Source organism: Dendrobates tinctorius, unplaced genomic scaffold, assembly GCF_039654945.1.
Source record: "Dendrobates tinctorius isolate UK_male_01 unplaced genomic scaffold, ASM3965494v1 ptg000043l, whole genome shotgun sequence".
Classification (NCBI taxonomy): domain Eukaryota; kingdom Metazoa; phylum Chordata; class Amphibia; order Anura; family Dendrobatidae; genus Dendrobates; species Dendrobates tinctorius.
Genome location: NW_027361711.1, coordinates 4,712,480 through 4,729,738, shown reverse-complemented (window position 1 = coordinate 4,729,738; position 17,259 = coordinate 4,712,480). Strand labels below are relative to the sequence as shown.

At 42.3% G+C, this 17,259-nt stretch overlaps 1 protein-coding gene across 1 annotated transcript in view; it reads right to left on the bottom strand.

Annotated features, from left to right (window-relative positions):
* Positions 1-17,259, bottom strand: part of PAH (phenylalanine hydroxylase) — a 277,534-nt gene that overhangs the window by 23,984 nt on the left and 236,291 nt on the right. The window contains exons 6-9 of the mRNA XM_073575163.1: positions 11,383-11,579; positions 2,422-2,557; positions 2,143-2,212; positions 1,856-1,912 (exon numbers count right to left, since the gene is read on the bottom strand). Of these exons, the coding sequence (XP_073431264.1) occupies positions 1,856-1,912; positions 2,143-2,212; positions 2,422-2,557; positions 11,383-11,579 (460 nt within the window). The remainder of the gene's footprint in view (positions 1-1,855; positions 1,913-2,142; positions 2,213-2,421; positions 2,558-11,382; positions 11,580-17,259) is intronic.

The window sequence follows — 17,259 nt, the reverse complement described above, 5'->3', positions numbered from 1 at the left end:
GCAAATTGAGATTCTGGTTTGGCTTTTATCCTAAGTCATCTAACAAGGCTCGTTAAAGGGTCGACATTGACTTCTAGGATTGCCATTTCTATTAGGTGGCACTAGTGTTCTAGTCCTCCTCCTCTCTGAAGAGACAATTTGCATATTTCCCAGAGGAACATTGCAGCTTTAAGTCTCCTCATCTTGGCATGCTTAGCATGTCATTCTCTGCAAGGAGAAATAATACTGCTTGGATCTCTTTATAAGTGCATTTTTGGGATTATGCACCCCATTATATGCTATGACAAATATACTTATTGTGTATACATCCCTTGTTTTTTGGTCATTTTGATCTTAGGCAGCTTGTATAATCCAGATGTCATTGTATATTATACTATTGTAAGTACTTGTTGTTAGCTATACATCCTGTTTTCTTAGTGGATTTGTGCAATGGATATCTTTTGACACTGTGCGCCATTTCCTATTTATTATGTGAGTCATTGCTATTACTTGTGTAATAAAGTCTGTTTATATATTTCTACAACTTTGGACTTTGTACTCTATGTCTCTTATAGGTTTATGGACTGTTTGTTGTAGTTTTAATACAATCAAGGTTTTATGAGCAGGAGATCATCATTGCCGACTAGGTCTCATGTGCGCAGCAGTCTGGCTGATCTGTGTAACCCCGCCCCCACCACTGATTGGCAGCTTGCTGGCAATACAGTGTGCACAGGAAGCTGACAATCAGTGGTATGGGTGGGGCTATAAATAGTTAAGCATTATGACCACTGCTATATCTACAACAGAAGAAACAGAGATTTTATCAAAATGAAACCAAGCAGTCTAGGAAGTGATACTTCTTTTGAATCGGGATTTCTTGCTCTATTTTTATGCTGTTCTCAGACTCCTTAGCAAAACCCTGCTGACAGATTCCTCTTAACTGTATGGGCATGAATGCTTACTGATGACCCAGTTAGGTGCTAACATGAACTGCAGAGTTTATATTTTGCCCTGTTTTTGTCTTTCCTTTAACTTTTTCTTAACCCACACACTTTCAATAGCTGTAGACCTAATACTAGTTTGGCTGAAACCTATTCCCCCCAACCTCGACAAATACATGGCCCCCTCTGCCCCCCAATTCAACTAGAGTGTAATTAAATGTTTATAAATTGCTTTTATATATATTTTAGAACCCCTAAAATGTCTTGAAGAACCAAGATGGTTCCAGTTCTGACAACCGCACTGATAGCACAAGCCATTGTGTAGAAGCACTGAACTGAACATAAACAGTTTTGTACTGGTGAAATAGAAAACCTAAGGTTCCAGTGTGGAAGCCCAAAGCCCATGCAGGAGCTGTGTTGCACAGTGGTTTAAGCAATTAATGGGGTCTTAGGAGACAGACTGTCACTAATCTGCAGGGCATTTAAGGGGTTCCAGGATTTCATATAAAAGTTTAGTTACACTGTAAGCAAACATGTGATTTCAATGGATATAGAGGAGTAGGCTGCTGACCGTTACCTCTGGTGGTTACTTATCTTTCCTAGGAACAAAAGTATCAGGTTTTAACTTTAAACATGTCCGATCTTGATTCGACTAATATCATAAGGTCGTCAGATAGTACCCCTGATATTGGCATTTTCATCTGATTTGTTCTAACGTGTGAGGAGCTTACGTTATTCTGCAGGGTTTGGTACTAGCATCTACAACCTTCTATTATATGATCAATAATCTTTTCTGTAAGAATATATCTCCATTTCATTAAATGATGTGCCGCGTACTGAGAAGGAAGAGAGGTAGGACACTGTGCAACAAATACAGATCTCATAGGGTTGAAAAGGAAATTCCAAATGTTAGTACAATAAAAAAAGGCTTTTACCGTAGCCAACATTTCAATGAATTCATCTGGTGCCCCAAGAGATGCCAATCCAATCTCCTGAAAGCATATTCAAAAAAGGTTATTCTAAATGACATAATTCTTTATTTTAAAGTATTATATATCAGTATTAAAAAATAAAAAAAGATTTGAGAGTCCTCAATGGTTGATACCTTTTAATGGCTAAAAGAAAAAGATGGACTCTTAAATCTTAATATTTTTCTATGCACTGACTAACACGGTACAAGATAGATATATATTTCCTGCATTTGTTAATATGTAATTCTTACTTGTGAAAATTGGGCAAAACTTGGATCAGCAAAGAGTGGTGCATGTCCTAAAAGTTCATGGCAAACATCACTGTAGAAAAAGACAAAATAGCCCACAACATTTTCTTAAAGTCTAATGACTGAAGATAAAACAGGAAATTACAATTCAACAACTTGTAAACTACAAACTACAGAGTTACTTTAGATAAACAATTTCAGAGAAAAAAAAAATCATAACTGTTCACATTGCAGTTTAGTGTAACAGCTACAATGCTAGAAGACTGAAGGAAATGTACTCACGGCTCCGGGGTATACATGGGTTTTGACGAATGACGAATATACTGAGTTGAGTGAAATACTCTGAATGCCAAACCAGCCAGGAAATCTCGTGATGACAACAAACCAGCGACAGGACGTAAACGGAAACCAGTACAAGCTTTATGGAAGACACAGAAGCAAGTGGCTATGTAACTTGGACATCACCATTTCATATTATATGCAAAATTTAAAACATGAGACTCTGGCTACATGTAAAGAACTATCAGTCTAGAACATAATTCCTACTGATTACAGATGGCACGAGTCATTTTGAAAGACCCAGTCCAGAGGCCACATCGGTAATCTGCTGCCACCACAGGGAGTCTTGAGAACTCTCTCTTATCTGATGGTATCTCAGGCTCCTCTTTAGATTAGAAAGCCTGGCATGATGTCATCAATGTGGCATGACACACATGTGATATTGTGCCGGGCCGGCTAAACAAAGATAGAGGCTGGCAGGTAAGAGGCGGCACTCAGGGCTGCCTTCCAAAGACCACAGATTACTGAGGGGCCCACTGTACCAGATGCTGTAAAAAGATTTTCACTATCGATATGTGTATTGCATTTGTAAAGGTGGCAAAGTCGTCCAAACACCCTGAAGACTTCTCTAAATGTTATTGTGTGGATTTGCTGTTTTAAGTGTGATCTGATATGTGTAATGTGCTATGCTGCAGTTGTTAGGATTTGACAGGGTGTAACATCCCTGCCGGCATCACTGCAAGCTTCCCATCTTATTCACCTGTAGTACGTGGGCTAACTGGGTGTGGTCCCTTTCGGCTGCGGAACAGATGGGAGACAGACGCAGAAATCTGTTCAATCAGGTCCAAACTTTATTGGGTGTCCTCTTGACATCCACAGCAGACACAACAACTTATGCTCCCTGGCCTGGGTACCTGTTACCTTCCTTCTGCTTCTGTTCGTCGAAGACCACTAGGTTCCTTCACTGTGGCTGCCGTTAGGCCCACGGCCTCAGCGCTTCCCCCGACTGAGTCTGCCCGCTGTAACACTTACTCACTCTTCAGTGTCCAGCCGTCCTGTACCCCAGACCTCCGTTAGTCACTGCCGTCCTGTCCTGCAGCTGTCCTCCCAGGGCCACCCCCCTCTACGAGTAACCATCTCTTTCGCTTCTGTCTTTCCTGAGCTTCTCTTTCCTCCATCCTCTCCTGAGCTCTTCTTGCTTCTCTCTTCCTCCTGGGTGTCTCTCCCCTAACCCTGGGACTCTCCTTCCTTATATCTCCTCCTTCTGGAAATCTCCTTCTCAGTCCCTTAACTCTACCCACCATGACTATACAGTTTCTCTAACCTAAGGCCTGCTGTTGAGTCCTTTTCTCACTGCTCCCTGTCTCCATCTTGTGGCCAAATCCCATTACTACGTCGTCCTGTACTAATTTCCAGTTGTTAACCATACACATATAATAAAGCATAGTGCACATCATCTTTTACATGTCCTTCCCACCTCAGACAGGTCCATAGGTCAGTCCACAGTCCACCCTCTACACACCATCAGAGGCTCTAGTGAATACCAAGGTAGCTGCTTAGTCACGCCCCTTCAGGGTAGTCTAGTTTGTGGCACAGTGGGGCCACAATCCTTGCTCGCGCCACCCAGTCAGGGCACGATTGTTACACAGGGTTAACAGCTAGTCCCAGCCCAAGTTGAGAACAGTTAATGGGGCATTTTGTACAGGAAGCCGTTTCCTGTTAATTAGTTGATGGAGAAATTGTGAAGGAGATAAGAACTATTGTGGAATAGTTGGGCACAAGTGGGGAGTGTGCAGCCACTGAAAGTCCAGATAAGTATTCAGAACAGGGTTAATGAAATCTACTAATATCAATACAGGCAGGGTACAGAGACAGCAAGGAGTCACAGGGTATAAGGGTATTCTTCACTGACTGTGAGTACCTATAGGGGCATTAAATAGAGGCTGATGGAGGTGTGATTCCTGTAGGCAGCTAGTGTGGAGTGGACTACTGACAACATGTGAATCCGGGTCTGGAGGTGTTGCGATAGCATTCTATTCTGGCCAAAGAGGAGCATGGGGTGCTATACTGCAGTGTGGGATCTTTGAAGAGTAGAAGAATTACTCTGTTACCCTGAAGTGTCTTAGAACATTAAGACATGCTGTTTGTGTCTGTAACGGAATATCAACCTCTGCCTGAAGCAGAAGAAATGTGCAAGATTTACCATGTTTCCTACCAAGAAATGTTATTAGGTGAGAAGTTTAGCAGTAAAAATTAGGTTAACGTTTTACAGTGAACTCTGACTCTACTGAATTGTTACAGATGTAAAAGGTCCCCTTTCCATCATTCCACTTCTGGCCCGAAAAGGGTTAAGCAACCAGTCCCCACAAAGCACTCACACACTTAGGGGTACCATAATAGGGAATTTAAGGAGAAAGAACGTGATGTTGGCCTGATCCCTCCTTTATACCTGAAGTCAGCAGGATGGAGATGCCCTGCAGAATTTTATTGGGGGAAGACATATGTAGCAAAGAAGATGGCACCTGAGTACAATGCCAAGCTTGCAAATGGTAGTGCAGTGGAAGACATGGCCAAGCATCAAAAACTGTCCATCACAGTAAAAGTGCAGCACAAAGAAGAAAATGGCATGAAAAGATAGCCCAGCCCACTTGGGAGGAATATGCCGGAGGAAGGCAAAGATGGAAAGGAAGGTTCTACCCACCGGTAGGCGAAGCAAGAGTACAGGAGGAACCGCTGTGTGGTGCAATCAATATGGCGCTTGAAAACATGTGTATAAAGATGGCTGTAATCAAATTTTCAATCAAATTTTTCAATCAAATTTATTTATTATTGCCAAGTACATATTACATATATACAAGGAATTCTTTGTGGCAAAGAGGCAACATAATATATAACAACAGATACAACAAGTAACATCTAACAAGACAGATACAGTATATAGTCTACACATGACGATTTAATTGTTGAACAGAGAGTGGATAGAAGCTGTTCATATGGCGGTTGGTGCTGCATTTGGGGACTCTGAAGCGACGTCCTGAAGGGAGTAGTTGGAATGAGGAGTGTCCCGGGTGAGAGGGATCGGATGAAATTTTCAATGCGTGGGATAGAATACTCTTATCATAAAGATCCTGGATTTTAGGCAGGGGGAACCTATAATTCTCTCTGCTGTTCTGAAAGTTCTTTGTAAGCGGAGTTTGTCATGCGCAGTGGCTCCCCCATACCAGACTATCAGAGAGGAACAAATCACAGATCTGATGACAGCATTAAAGAATAAGATCAGCAGATTCTTAGACAAACCATATCTTTTCAGCTGACGCAGGAAGAACATCCTCTGTTGTGCTTTTCTTATAACAGCATCCACGTTTTTCCTCCATTTAAGATCATGAGAGATGATAACACCAAGGAATTTGGTCTCTGTGACCCTAAGAACCACTTCGTCATGGATGTAGATTGGAAGTATCTCATGTTGATCTTTCCTAAAATCCACAAACATCTCAGCAGTTTTTTTAGTGTTGAGTACAAGATTATTGGCTTTACACCAGTCACATATTCTTTTCACCTCACTCCGATACAAGTCTACAGCATTTCCCCTGATGAGACCAATCAGTGTCATATCATCGGCAAATTTCAAGATTTTTACTGAGTCTGCTGAAGAGATGCAATCATTCGTATAGAGAGAAAACAGTAACGGGGACAAAACACACCCCTGAGGTGCCCCGATGTTTGTGACCAAGGTGTCCGAAGTGAATGGTCCAACTTTTACACTCTGTATCCTGGCTGTCAGGAAGTTATAAATCCACAAGCATAAGTTGAGAAGGACTCCAAGAGCTACCATTTTCTTATGAAGTAAATTCGGATCAATGGTATTGAACGCTGAGCTAAAGTCCATGAAAAGAATCCGGACATATGAGTGCAGTTCATCTGTATGATCCAAAATGTACTTCAGTGCCAGATTGACAGTGTCGTTTGCCGAACGATTCTCCTTATAGGCAAACTGAAGCGGGTCCCATAGCTTCTGCGTGAATTTTATCAGGTGGGACATCATAATTCTTTCGAAGACTTTCATAGCTACAGATGTGAGTGCTACTGGTCTATAGTCGTTCAACTCAGAGGATCCCACTTTCTTGGGGACAGGGATAATTGTGGAACTTTTCCAACACTGAGGTACAACGCACTCTTTCAGTGACACATTGTATATATTTGTCAGTATAGGGGCAAGCTGGGTAGCACATACTTTCAGACACATTGGAGATACACCTTCAGGGCCAGGTGCCTTTTTGACCTTAAGTCCCTTCAGGATGCGTATCACCTCTGCCTCGGAGATCACTACTTGGCTGTTGCACAATGAATGATCTTTATATTAACAGACTGAGGAGCTTAGAGATGAATAGCCACTGTGTGTAGAGCTTGCCTCAAATCTGCAGTAGAATACATTTAACTCTGCTGCCAGACTTCTGCTGGGGTTCACTATAGTGGGGTGGCTTTTATAATTGGTGACCTCTCTTAATCCTCTCCATGCAGATCTAGTATCTTTTGATGAGAACCTTTCCTCCAGAATCTTTGCATACTCGTGTTTGGCTAACTTGATCTCTTTAGATAGCGAGTTCCTAAGTTTCTTGAATTCAGTAATATCACCTGCTTTATAAGCCTCCTCTTTTCTCTTACGGATCAACCTGACTTTATTTGTAAACCACGGCTTGTTGTTTCCCCAAAAGTGGACAGATTTGGATGGAATAAACGTGTCTTCACAAAAACGGATATATGAGGACACTGCATCAACCCATTCATCCAGACCCGAGCATGTTTCCTGGAATACCTCCCAGTCCGTGCATTCAAAGCATGCTTGTAGTTGCAATTTTGCCTCCTCAGACCATGTCTTCTTTGAATAAACTGTAGGTTTGGATGTTTTCAACCTTTGCCTGTAGGCTGGAATTAAATGAATTAGACAATGATCTGAAAAGCCCACTGCTGCTCTCCTCACTGCCCTGTAGGCCCCTTTTATGACTGTATAGCAGTGATCAAGCGTATTGTTCTCTCTCGTGAAGCAGTTTATATGTTGAGTAAATTTGGGGAGATCCAGGTTGAGTTTTCCTTTGTTGAAGTCCCCCATTACGATCACAAATGCTTCTGGAGATCCTTTCTCCCATTCTGATATTTTGCAAGCTAATTCACCAATAGCAGCTTTAACAGATGCTTGAGGGGGAATATATACTGCAACCAGAACCATAGATGAAAACTCTCTTGGAGAGTAAAATGGTCTACAATTGAGTGCAAGGTACTCTAGATCTGGAGAGCAACCTTTTCCCAGTATGTTAACATTACAGCACCAGCTAGTGTTGATGTAGAGACATACCCCACCCCCCCTTTGTTTACCTGAAGCTACACAATCACGGTCAGCTCTGTAGATAACAAAACCAGGTAGATCCAGACTAAAATCAGGGATGGTCTCATTCAACCAGGTCTCAGTAAAACAAAGAGCAGCTGAATTGGCCATATCAGATCTCATGTTATAAAGTAAGCTCAGATCCTCCATTTTGTTAGATAAGGAACGGGCATTAGCCAAGTGGAATGAAGGAAGAGCTGTTCTGAACCCTCTCCTCCGAAGGCGTGCCAGGACGCCTCCTCTCCTACCTCTCTTGCAGTACACCTCCACAGGTTTCACAGAAGTGATGGATTTTATGTACTCAATTGTTGAAATAGCAATCATGCTCCAAGAAGGGGAGTCCATGAGAAATTGCGGATGATTCCAGAATAATAAATCGTCCCTTGAAATCATAAGAGTAGGTTTACAGAGTGCAGTGGCCATGATTACACTCAGCTTGTAGCTATAAAGACTGAACAGTCACAGCTTAGCAGAGTTAAATGTACAGCTTTCCATAAAGGGTGCTCCCAGCACTGCTGGGGGGGAGGGCATGGGTGCAACAAGACAGGGACATCAGGGGACACGCCAACAGTCAATCCAAACCTGCCCAGCTCACCCCTTCAGCTCCACCTGGACCACAAGATCTCCAGAACATCTCCAGCACCGCACACTCCACCAGCTTTCTTATCCTGGGATCATCTGCTTGCTGGAAATGGGTACAAGTTGTAGGAAAGTTGGCAGGCAGCCAGCAGTGATAAGTAAGTTAAGTAATGATAAGTAAGTTATGACTGTAAGGTATGACTTAAGGTTCCCTGATTCTTACACTACAGATGAGAACCAGCCTGTCACAGAGCTGCGACCCCTCCTCTTTTCGCCCACAGCTTACACTCACACCGCAGCTATGTGCCTGCTTGTAACCCTACACCAGATGCTTCCTGTGCAAACATTCTCCTCTCCACAGCTAAGGAATGTTAATTAAGCTAAGGGGGAAGAATGTCTTTGTTTGAAGCACCATGTGGCTGGATATAAGTATGGGTAATATGAAAGAGACTGGATCGCGAAAACGATATGCAACAGATATAAAAATCACATATCCGCGTAGGACACGAAACCAGCATTCTGGCCCATAATTTTCTCGGTTCCAGCACCCACAGAAACCGAGAACTTGATTTCTCCTAAACGGTGTGACATAATTGCTGCATGTTTGGGCTTTAATTATTGTATGAGACAGGCTAAAAGGAATAATTCCATGTGCTTTTTTATGCGAGGTACCCTCTGCAAGATATAGTCATTATAAGTTTTTCAGTCAGAATTGTAACTCCTAGAGCAGGGGGAGGAACATCCCTAGACCGCCCCTTTCGTGATGTTACAAACCCAAAACTATAAGGCATACCCCAGATGCAGGGTGATGTGTGGCCCCGCCTCCCCACATGGTTAGCCTACAAACCATCTAAGCAACTGTAAGTGCTGATTTCTATGTTAATCCTATTTATTTTATATTTGCATTGTACATACCTAATGTCTCAACTTTGTAACATCTTTTACCTGTGTAATCACTGCCTCCCCTTTTGGGGAATAAATTATAACTTTATTAGTCTGTCTTCATGCTCTAAAAACAAACACGTGCCTTTAAGATAATTGCTACTGAATTGGTTTGGCTTTGAAGCCCTCTATTAAGTTTATAACTTAATCAGAGAAACTCTGGAGCTGGTGGCGGCAAAGTGTGATCTGGACCCCGGGTACTGCTGAGAGTGATGGAAAGGAATTTAATAAGCTAATTGGGTGGCTGCGGGCAGAGCATTTTATAATTCCCTCACTGCAGCGTGCTGGGTGGCCAGACCTCATTGAAGCAGCCGGCCGGTAACCAATTATCCCAGGTGTAGTTCCCTGACTGACCTGAGGGTAAGGGGGGCGCCGGAGAGCTGCAAATTCCAAAGTGGAACTGAAGAGTTTCGTGAAGTATTGTGGACAGTGGTGGGACAACCAAAATAACCCCCCTGCAATAAATTGTTAGGGCAAGACTAGCTTGCTGCTTTTTTTATCACATGGTGCCAGAGGTGGGATAACTAAGATAAGCCCCCCCTGTGCCTGTGATAGCCATGTGTTGGCAGTGCTTCGCATCCCTCCATCCGTGACATACCGGTGTTAGCAGCGGGTCTGTGATAATGGCAACTGAGGTCGTAATGGTAGAAAAGAAGTTCACCAATTGTGGAGTGGAGGGGGCAAAAGAGCATGAAGAGATGCCAAGCCCACTAGAAATCCAGCCCAGAAGAGGGAATGCCCTGAAGCCAAGACCCAGCCTGTAAAGGGAGGAGCGAATCAGTGAGAGATGTGCTGGAAGAGCATGGCCTACCCACTAGAATATGACTGGAGAGAGCAGGTAGAATGGTTAAAGGCATAGATATCCAGAGTGACAAGTGATGCTGCAGATGCATCAGTAGTATGGTCCCCGGAAAGGAGGGGTCAAAGGAAAAAGACCACCAGAAAGCTGGATTCGTGCTGTAGAGATGTTATCTGAGGGGCTGGAGAGGCGGACAGCGGAAGACAACAGTGAGAATAAGGGGCTGTTTGACCTGTTTGCAAAGAAGGAGATGGTGGATGAGTTTATCGGCCTCGAGAAAACCATCAGCCCAGGTGTGCAGGCAGCAGAGAAAGCACATGAGAATATGGACATCTGGGCAAGCTGTATCTCTTCTGGAATTTGGCTCGGAAGTATAGAGAAGACAAAAGTTAGGGCCTCTGCCCACTGGACAGGGCAAGAGGGGACTCCTGAGAAAGTTGGATGATTATGCCAGAAGGGTGAACCTGTTCATCAAGGAAAATCGAGAGGCGAAACTGAGGGCTGGAGAATGGAGAGAGTGACCTTGCGTGATGGACTTCAAAGAACAGTGCTTCTATGTTGAGTTCTTCAGCTTCAATATTCGACATGGGTTCAGATTAATCTGAGAATAAAGAATGGGTTATGATTAGGGATGAGTTAGCACTAAAATGTTCGGATGCTCCTTACTCAAAGTAAGCAATTCCTAATGCTTGGATGTTCACTTCGAGTAAACAGTATAATGGAAGTCAATGGGAAATCCAAGCATTTTTCCAGCAGACCCTACAAGAAGATCTGGGGGGTACTGAAAATGTTGAAATGGATGGAAAAAGTGCTGAATGGAAGGAGAAGAGCATGGGATAGACCCCTGGAAGCATATGTGACTCCCAGATCGCTGCTGAGAACAATGGTGTCACACTTTTACTCTACTTTAAGAAGTGCCAACTTCAACAAAATGGGCAAAGCTAGAGCAGGACAGAGTGTAGCAACCACTGCTAGTCAAATTCATTAGAAGTTGTGCTGTCCCTTCTGCCACAAATATTACTCCAGTTTTAGACTGGTGTAAGATTTGTGGCAAGGTGCATGCCACTTTTCAAACGTGCACCTGTTAATGAATCAGAAACGTCTAACTTCTAGCATGCCTTCTCATCAATAATAATGTAAAAAATTGCCAGTCTTGATGAATTGGGGTCTATGTATCAAATGCAAACTCCTTCCCCTTACACTTGGTGCATGCCATTTAGCTCAGATTTCTTTACAATAATTGAGACATGCTAGTACATACTTTGAAGAAAATTGGAGACATCTTCAAGCTGAGGAATATTATTTTCATTATATCCACAATATTTTTCCAGTAGAGGAAACACATGGTTATGTTCATAGCAAGCATGTGTGGGGTACAGCGTTTTCAGCTCTTTAAACACAGTACCCCAAGTCTTCTTTTCCTCTTCTGTATAAGTAACACGTGGAACAGGTTGACCACTAAAAAGAACACAAAAGATGGCAGTCATTCCATACTGCTGAATGCATATAGTTTTAAAAAACATTCAAATAAAAACTGCAATTGGAAGACCTTTTATTGATATTGTTTCTCTATTTAATATTCTGAGTTCATAATCGATTGTTATTCTGCAGCTCTACTCATTAAAGAAGGACTGACATGTCTGTATTAGTTACTACTTGTATTCTCCATGAAATGGGAGTTATAGAGCACCTCTTCTTTACTGTAAATCGGCATTGTGCCATTCCTGTGTTATTCTTCCTAAATATTCATGAACAAATTGACAATTGGGTGTTTTCATTTCTTTTCTCAAAGGGGTGTGTCCTTATACAGTCTGATAATTGGACAGTGTGAGTCTGGAGAGACATGCTACTAAGATGGTAACACCTAGTTATTAATTTAATTATACATTTCTATGAGAGATACAATGGACTAAAGCTATTTAATACCCAAGATAAGTATTAGCTATTAGGCTAGACTATAGTGCATGTGTTAAAATTAATATGTCATCAAGTTTTTGCTACCCCATCTGAGAGCAGCATGATGTGGGGGCAGAGACCCTGTGTTCTGCCCTCTGAAAATAGGGCGAATATGTTTGCATTATGTGCTGGTTTTGTTAGCACCATCTAGTGGTGGCTGAATTTATAACTGTGTCTTAAATAGCTTTACAGCCTGTGTCTTTAACAGAAGTGTTGCACTATGGGATTGAAGCAATGTATTCTGGGATAAAGAAGATGCTATTTTCTTCTGTGTATTTCATAAGGACACACGTGTTTATCTGTTCTCCTGTAACTCTCCTACTTGACTTTGCTATCCTGGTAAAGCATATCTGGTAAGATTCATATCTTTTCTTGCAATGCAGTGTTGTACAGAGATGTTATTAACTGTATGGTAGCCAGTGCACAGCAGATGTAATTAGACACCTGTGTATTTCTATGTAAAGTTTGCATCACACTGTATACTTCCTGCAATTGTGTTAGCTGTGTGATCATCTGCTCAATACTTACTCATGTCATTTGTATTCTTTATAGTTTTACCGCATGTTCTATATTCTTCACCAATAAACAAGTTAGACTACGGAGAGCAGTCTGCTTAATTTGAATACCGAGCAGTGGTTTATGCTATATGCAAGATTACACACCATGTCAACGTGTATGAAGGCAGAACACCCTGATACTAGCGATGTGTCTCTTACTGGACTGCTGGCTGCAGGTATGAAAAATTCTATTTTATCTGATGCAGATCTACCAGTTCTCTGGAGACTGAACTCTGTATAGACCACATCACTGATTGGCAGTTTACTGAGTACATGTGCATAGGCAGAAAGCTGCCAATCTGTGTTGGGGACGGGGTAATACAGAACTCATGAATATGGAGAATTACGTTGCAGCGGGTTTACCGCTTCTCTAGTTATAATTTCCTGCTGATAAAACAGTGATTTTATCAAAACTGTACTAAGCATCCAAGTAAGTGACACATTGCTAGAATCTGGGTCTTTGTCTATCCATTATGCTGCTCTCAGATTAGTTGGCAAAATCCTAATTAATGAGTTAGCGAGCAGTCAAGCTACCAAAAATATAACTTAGAGCTTCAAGACTCCAATACAAAATCTGTATCAGAGCTCTCCACTACATTTGTAATACTGTGCGTATGTACCTAAAAGCACAAGTCAAGTGATGACTGTTACCTCTACAACCTATAGTTATATCAATGGTAGCTGCCTTTATATTCACAAAAGCCATACTTAAGTTAAAAATAGTTAAATAACAAGATGTAGATCGGTCAGCAGCAGCCAGCCTGCTTAAGGTACTGTCACACTAAGAGATATCGCTAGCAATATCGCTATAAGTTGTGACATTATAGCGATATTGCTAGAGATATCGCTATGTCTGATACTTACCTACGACCCGCTCCCCCGCTGGTTATCGCTGATCGCGCGAGAACAGGCTGGACTGTTTCTCGTCGTCTGCTTCCTGCGGCGCTTCCTGCTGTGACGACGAGCGACGCGTGGAGCCGGGCGGGAGGACGCAGGATCGCCTGGTGTGACAGGTAAGTAGCGACCCCCGTCCCCAGCGATGTCGCTGGTGAGATCTGCCTGTGTGACAGCTCACTAGCGACCACTTAGCGATGTACCAGCGATCCTGACTGCGTCATATCGCTGGTCGGGATCGCTGGTACATCGCTAAGTGTGACAGTACCTTTATTACTGACAGTTTCCAGGCAGCTACAGATTTTATCTATTTAGCTTATCTTATCACACTAGCTAGGACAATATCTGTCCCATTCTCATCCAGAAAAGTTTGACAAATGGAATATGTATGGTTTACCTTTTGTCATGCGAGTGTGTGATTATGGCCACGTTCACACGTTCAGTATTTGCTCAGTATTTTACATCAGTATGTGCAGCCAAAACCAGAAGTGGGTGATAAGTCCAGAAGGGGTGACGGGTTTCTATCATACTTTTCTCTGATTTCAAGCCAAAATCAGAAGTGGAGCAAATACTGATGTAAAATACTGACCAAATACTGAATGTGTGAAAGTAGCCAATTTTCTTGACTTGGATTAGTATGCGATCCGTATGCAATCTGTATGCAATGCATTTTTAGCATCAATTGATACATATTTTAATACTCTATGTAAACTTAAAAGTTACTTGACAAAAATAATAAAGCAATCAAATACAAAGATACCGATAGATGATAGAAACATATAAGATATATACAGCATATCAGAAAAGTGAGTACACCCTTCACATTTCTGTAAATATGACACTTTGATAGAATGTAAAGTAGTCAGTGTACAGCTTGTATAACAAGTGTAAATTTGATGTGCTCTCTAAATAACTGAATACATGGCTATTAAACGGGCTGTCCACTAATAGGACAACCTCTTCTTAAACTAAATGTTCGGCACCGATAATATAATAAAGTCTATACTCATCTCCCGTGCTGGTGCTGTTCCTGCACTGTTGGCACTCGCTATCCCCGGGGCTGTGATGCGCTCTTGTGACACATGATGCCAGCGTCGGCGTCACTGTCTCCAACTTTGTATGAACTGAACATGAAGAGAAAGCCAGGGCTGCAGCTCATCCTGGACTTCCTCTTCATGTTCAGTTTGTCCAAATGTGGGAACAGTGACGCCAGCACTCATTGGGCGCCTGGCATTACGTGTCATTCCACCCCATCACAGCCTTGGGACTGCAAATGCTGACACCGCTGGAACAGCGCCAGCATGGGAGCTGAGCATTGGCTTTATTATTTTATCGAGACCGAACATTTAGTTTAAGAAGGGGTTGTCCTAGTAGTGGACAACCCCTTTAATGTCTAAGTCGCAGGCAACTGGAGCACCCACCAGGGCAGTGGGGTTTACTCGGTACCGGGCCGCTTCTTAAAGGGTAACCCCTAAAATTTAGCTTTTAATTCAATGACTAAAAACATTAGTGAAAATGACTAAAAGAAGGAGTAGTAGAGGACAAAAAAATGAAGGGAGAAAAAATTGTTTTTAGTTCTCTTCAGTATTCAAATAATGGGCCAATGGCTAAGTTACCCTAGTCAGCCCTAATTTCACCCTTCCTAGCCGCGGAGGTTGGCACCCTAGTTGTAGACGATATGGCGCCCCCGCTCAACGTCGGTATCCCTAATAACCCCTACGTCTCCCTGCATATACAAAAAGGGACACAAAAAAGAAACACACACACACTTATAGTACCGAAAGAATAAAGAGACAAAAAATGGTCTCATAGATAATACTAAATTGCTATGAACTTATCTCGTAGTATTTCTAATAGTATAAGAACCCCAAAAAGACTTATCTCGGAGTCAAAAGAATATAATGGGGTTAATATCCGGCAGCTTAGAGAAGGACTTATCTCGTAGTCACAAAAATGCTAATAAGCTGCAAATGGCAGACCCAATTACCAGATAGCAAAATTAAAAAACGGCTACAAGAAAAAGCACATCACATTGAATAAATATTGCACACTAGAGGCAGTGAAAAAAAGCCTATATAGCACTTGCGGCAGCCATTACCTTGCAAGTGAGGGCAGAATCACCCTAATACAGTAAAAAATAATAAGGCTACCATATTCATCTCTGATTATACAGCGTGGTACACCAATATTCAAGTAGCAATGCATACAAAGTCACATAGCATAATTGCTCAGTAGATTAAATCTAAATAGATAGTGCCACCGCAGGATCTACCAAAAATAATGTACAACATTATACTTATCAGCCACTTGATGCATATGGAAACCCAACGCGTTTCCCCCTCTTAATCCGCTGAGGGTTCATCAGGGGTCAAAAAGTGGGGTCTCATTACCCCTGGCCGAGAGAGCAATACAGTGTGCGGCTTTACTCCAAGCGCGTTCGCCGCCATTGTTTAAAGATGCCGCGCCGATATAGAACGCCCACTTCCGGTTACCAAAATCCAAAATGGAGGTCTAAACCGGAAGGGATCATATTGAGGACGGACATACGGTGCAGCAGTTACCATAGACGCCGCGCACCTTACTAGACAGCACGGATAGAAACAGGGATTCACAAAAAGGTGCCTGAAACAAAATAGGGCAATACATCCCTCTCAACAGAAACACCATATCTCGCAAACAATATGCGGCCGATCAATTCAACAGCCTCACTATTCAGAACACCCAAAACTTCAAGAAAATAGATAACAATAGTCCTCAAAAGGCATGGAGTAGAATAATTGTATCCCTACATAGAATAAATGAAAAATAATAAAAAATTCCAATAGTAATAATATACCGACCAAATTATCAAAAACCCTATAAAGAGCTGGCTGGGAAAATGTGAAACACACTGATTATAGATAACTACTGAAATTTAGCTGTTCATTAAGGCCTTTTGGACTCTGTGATTCAAGCCAAAAAATCCAGCGTGTCTCACGCTGTAGGATTCTATTATCCCAATCCCCCTGTCTGACCGCGGGCTGCACTCTCTCTATAACACGAAAATTAATATGTTTATCATCCCCTCCATGCACCATATTGACATGACGGGCTAAGGGGGTATCTCTTTTGTGTCTAATATCCCCCAAATGTTCACCTATGCGGACACGTAATTCACGCTTTGTTTTGCCAACATAGTCAAGGGGGCAAGTACAAGTACACAGATAAACAACTCCAGTGGTTTTACAGTTTGCAAAGCTTTTCATTTCATAAATCCTCTTTGTATAGGCACTACAGAAAGTATGGGATACACAGATATATTTGCAAAAGCTACAGTGTCCGCACCTAAAGGTCCCAATTGCTCTGTTCCGCAACCACGTTTCCTCTCTCTTCTGAGGTTCCAGGTGGCTACCTACCACCCGATCCCTTATTGACCTACCCTTCCTAAATGTAACTGATGGACCCTGGGTGATACAATCACGTATGTCATTATCCATTTTCAGGATAGACCAATACTTCTCCAAGATGTTCATAACTTTACCAGATTGGTCATCGAAGGTACCTATCAATCTAGTGATTGCATTGGAGTCCTCCCTTACCCTCGGAGTCAACAATGACGTCCTGCTTACTTGTTTAGCATGCTTATAGGCCGGTTCAATCACCCTTGTTGGATAACCCCTGCTCCTGAACCTCCTCCATAGATCACTCGACTGCATTTCAAAATCATTCCAATCAGAGCAGTTCCTCCGAAC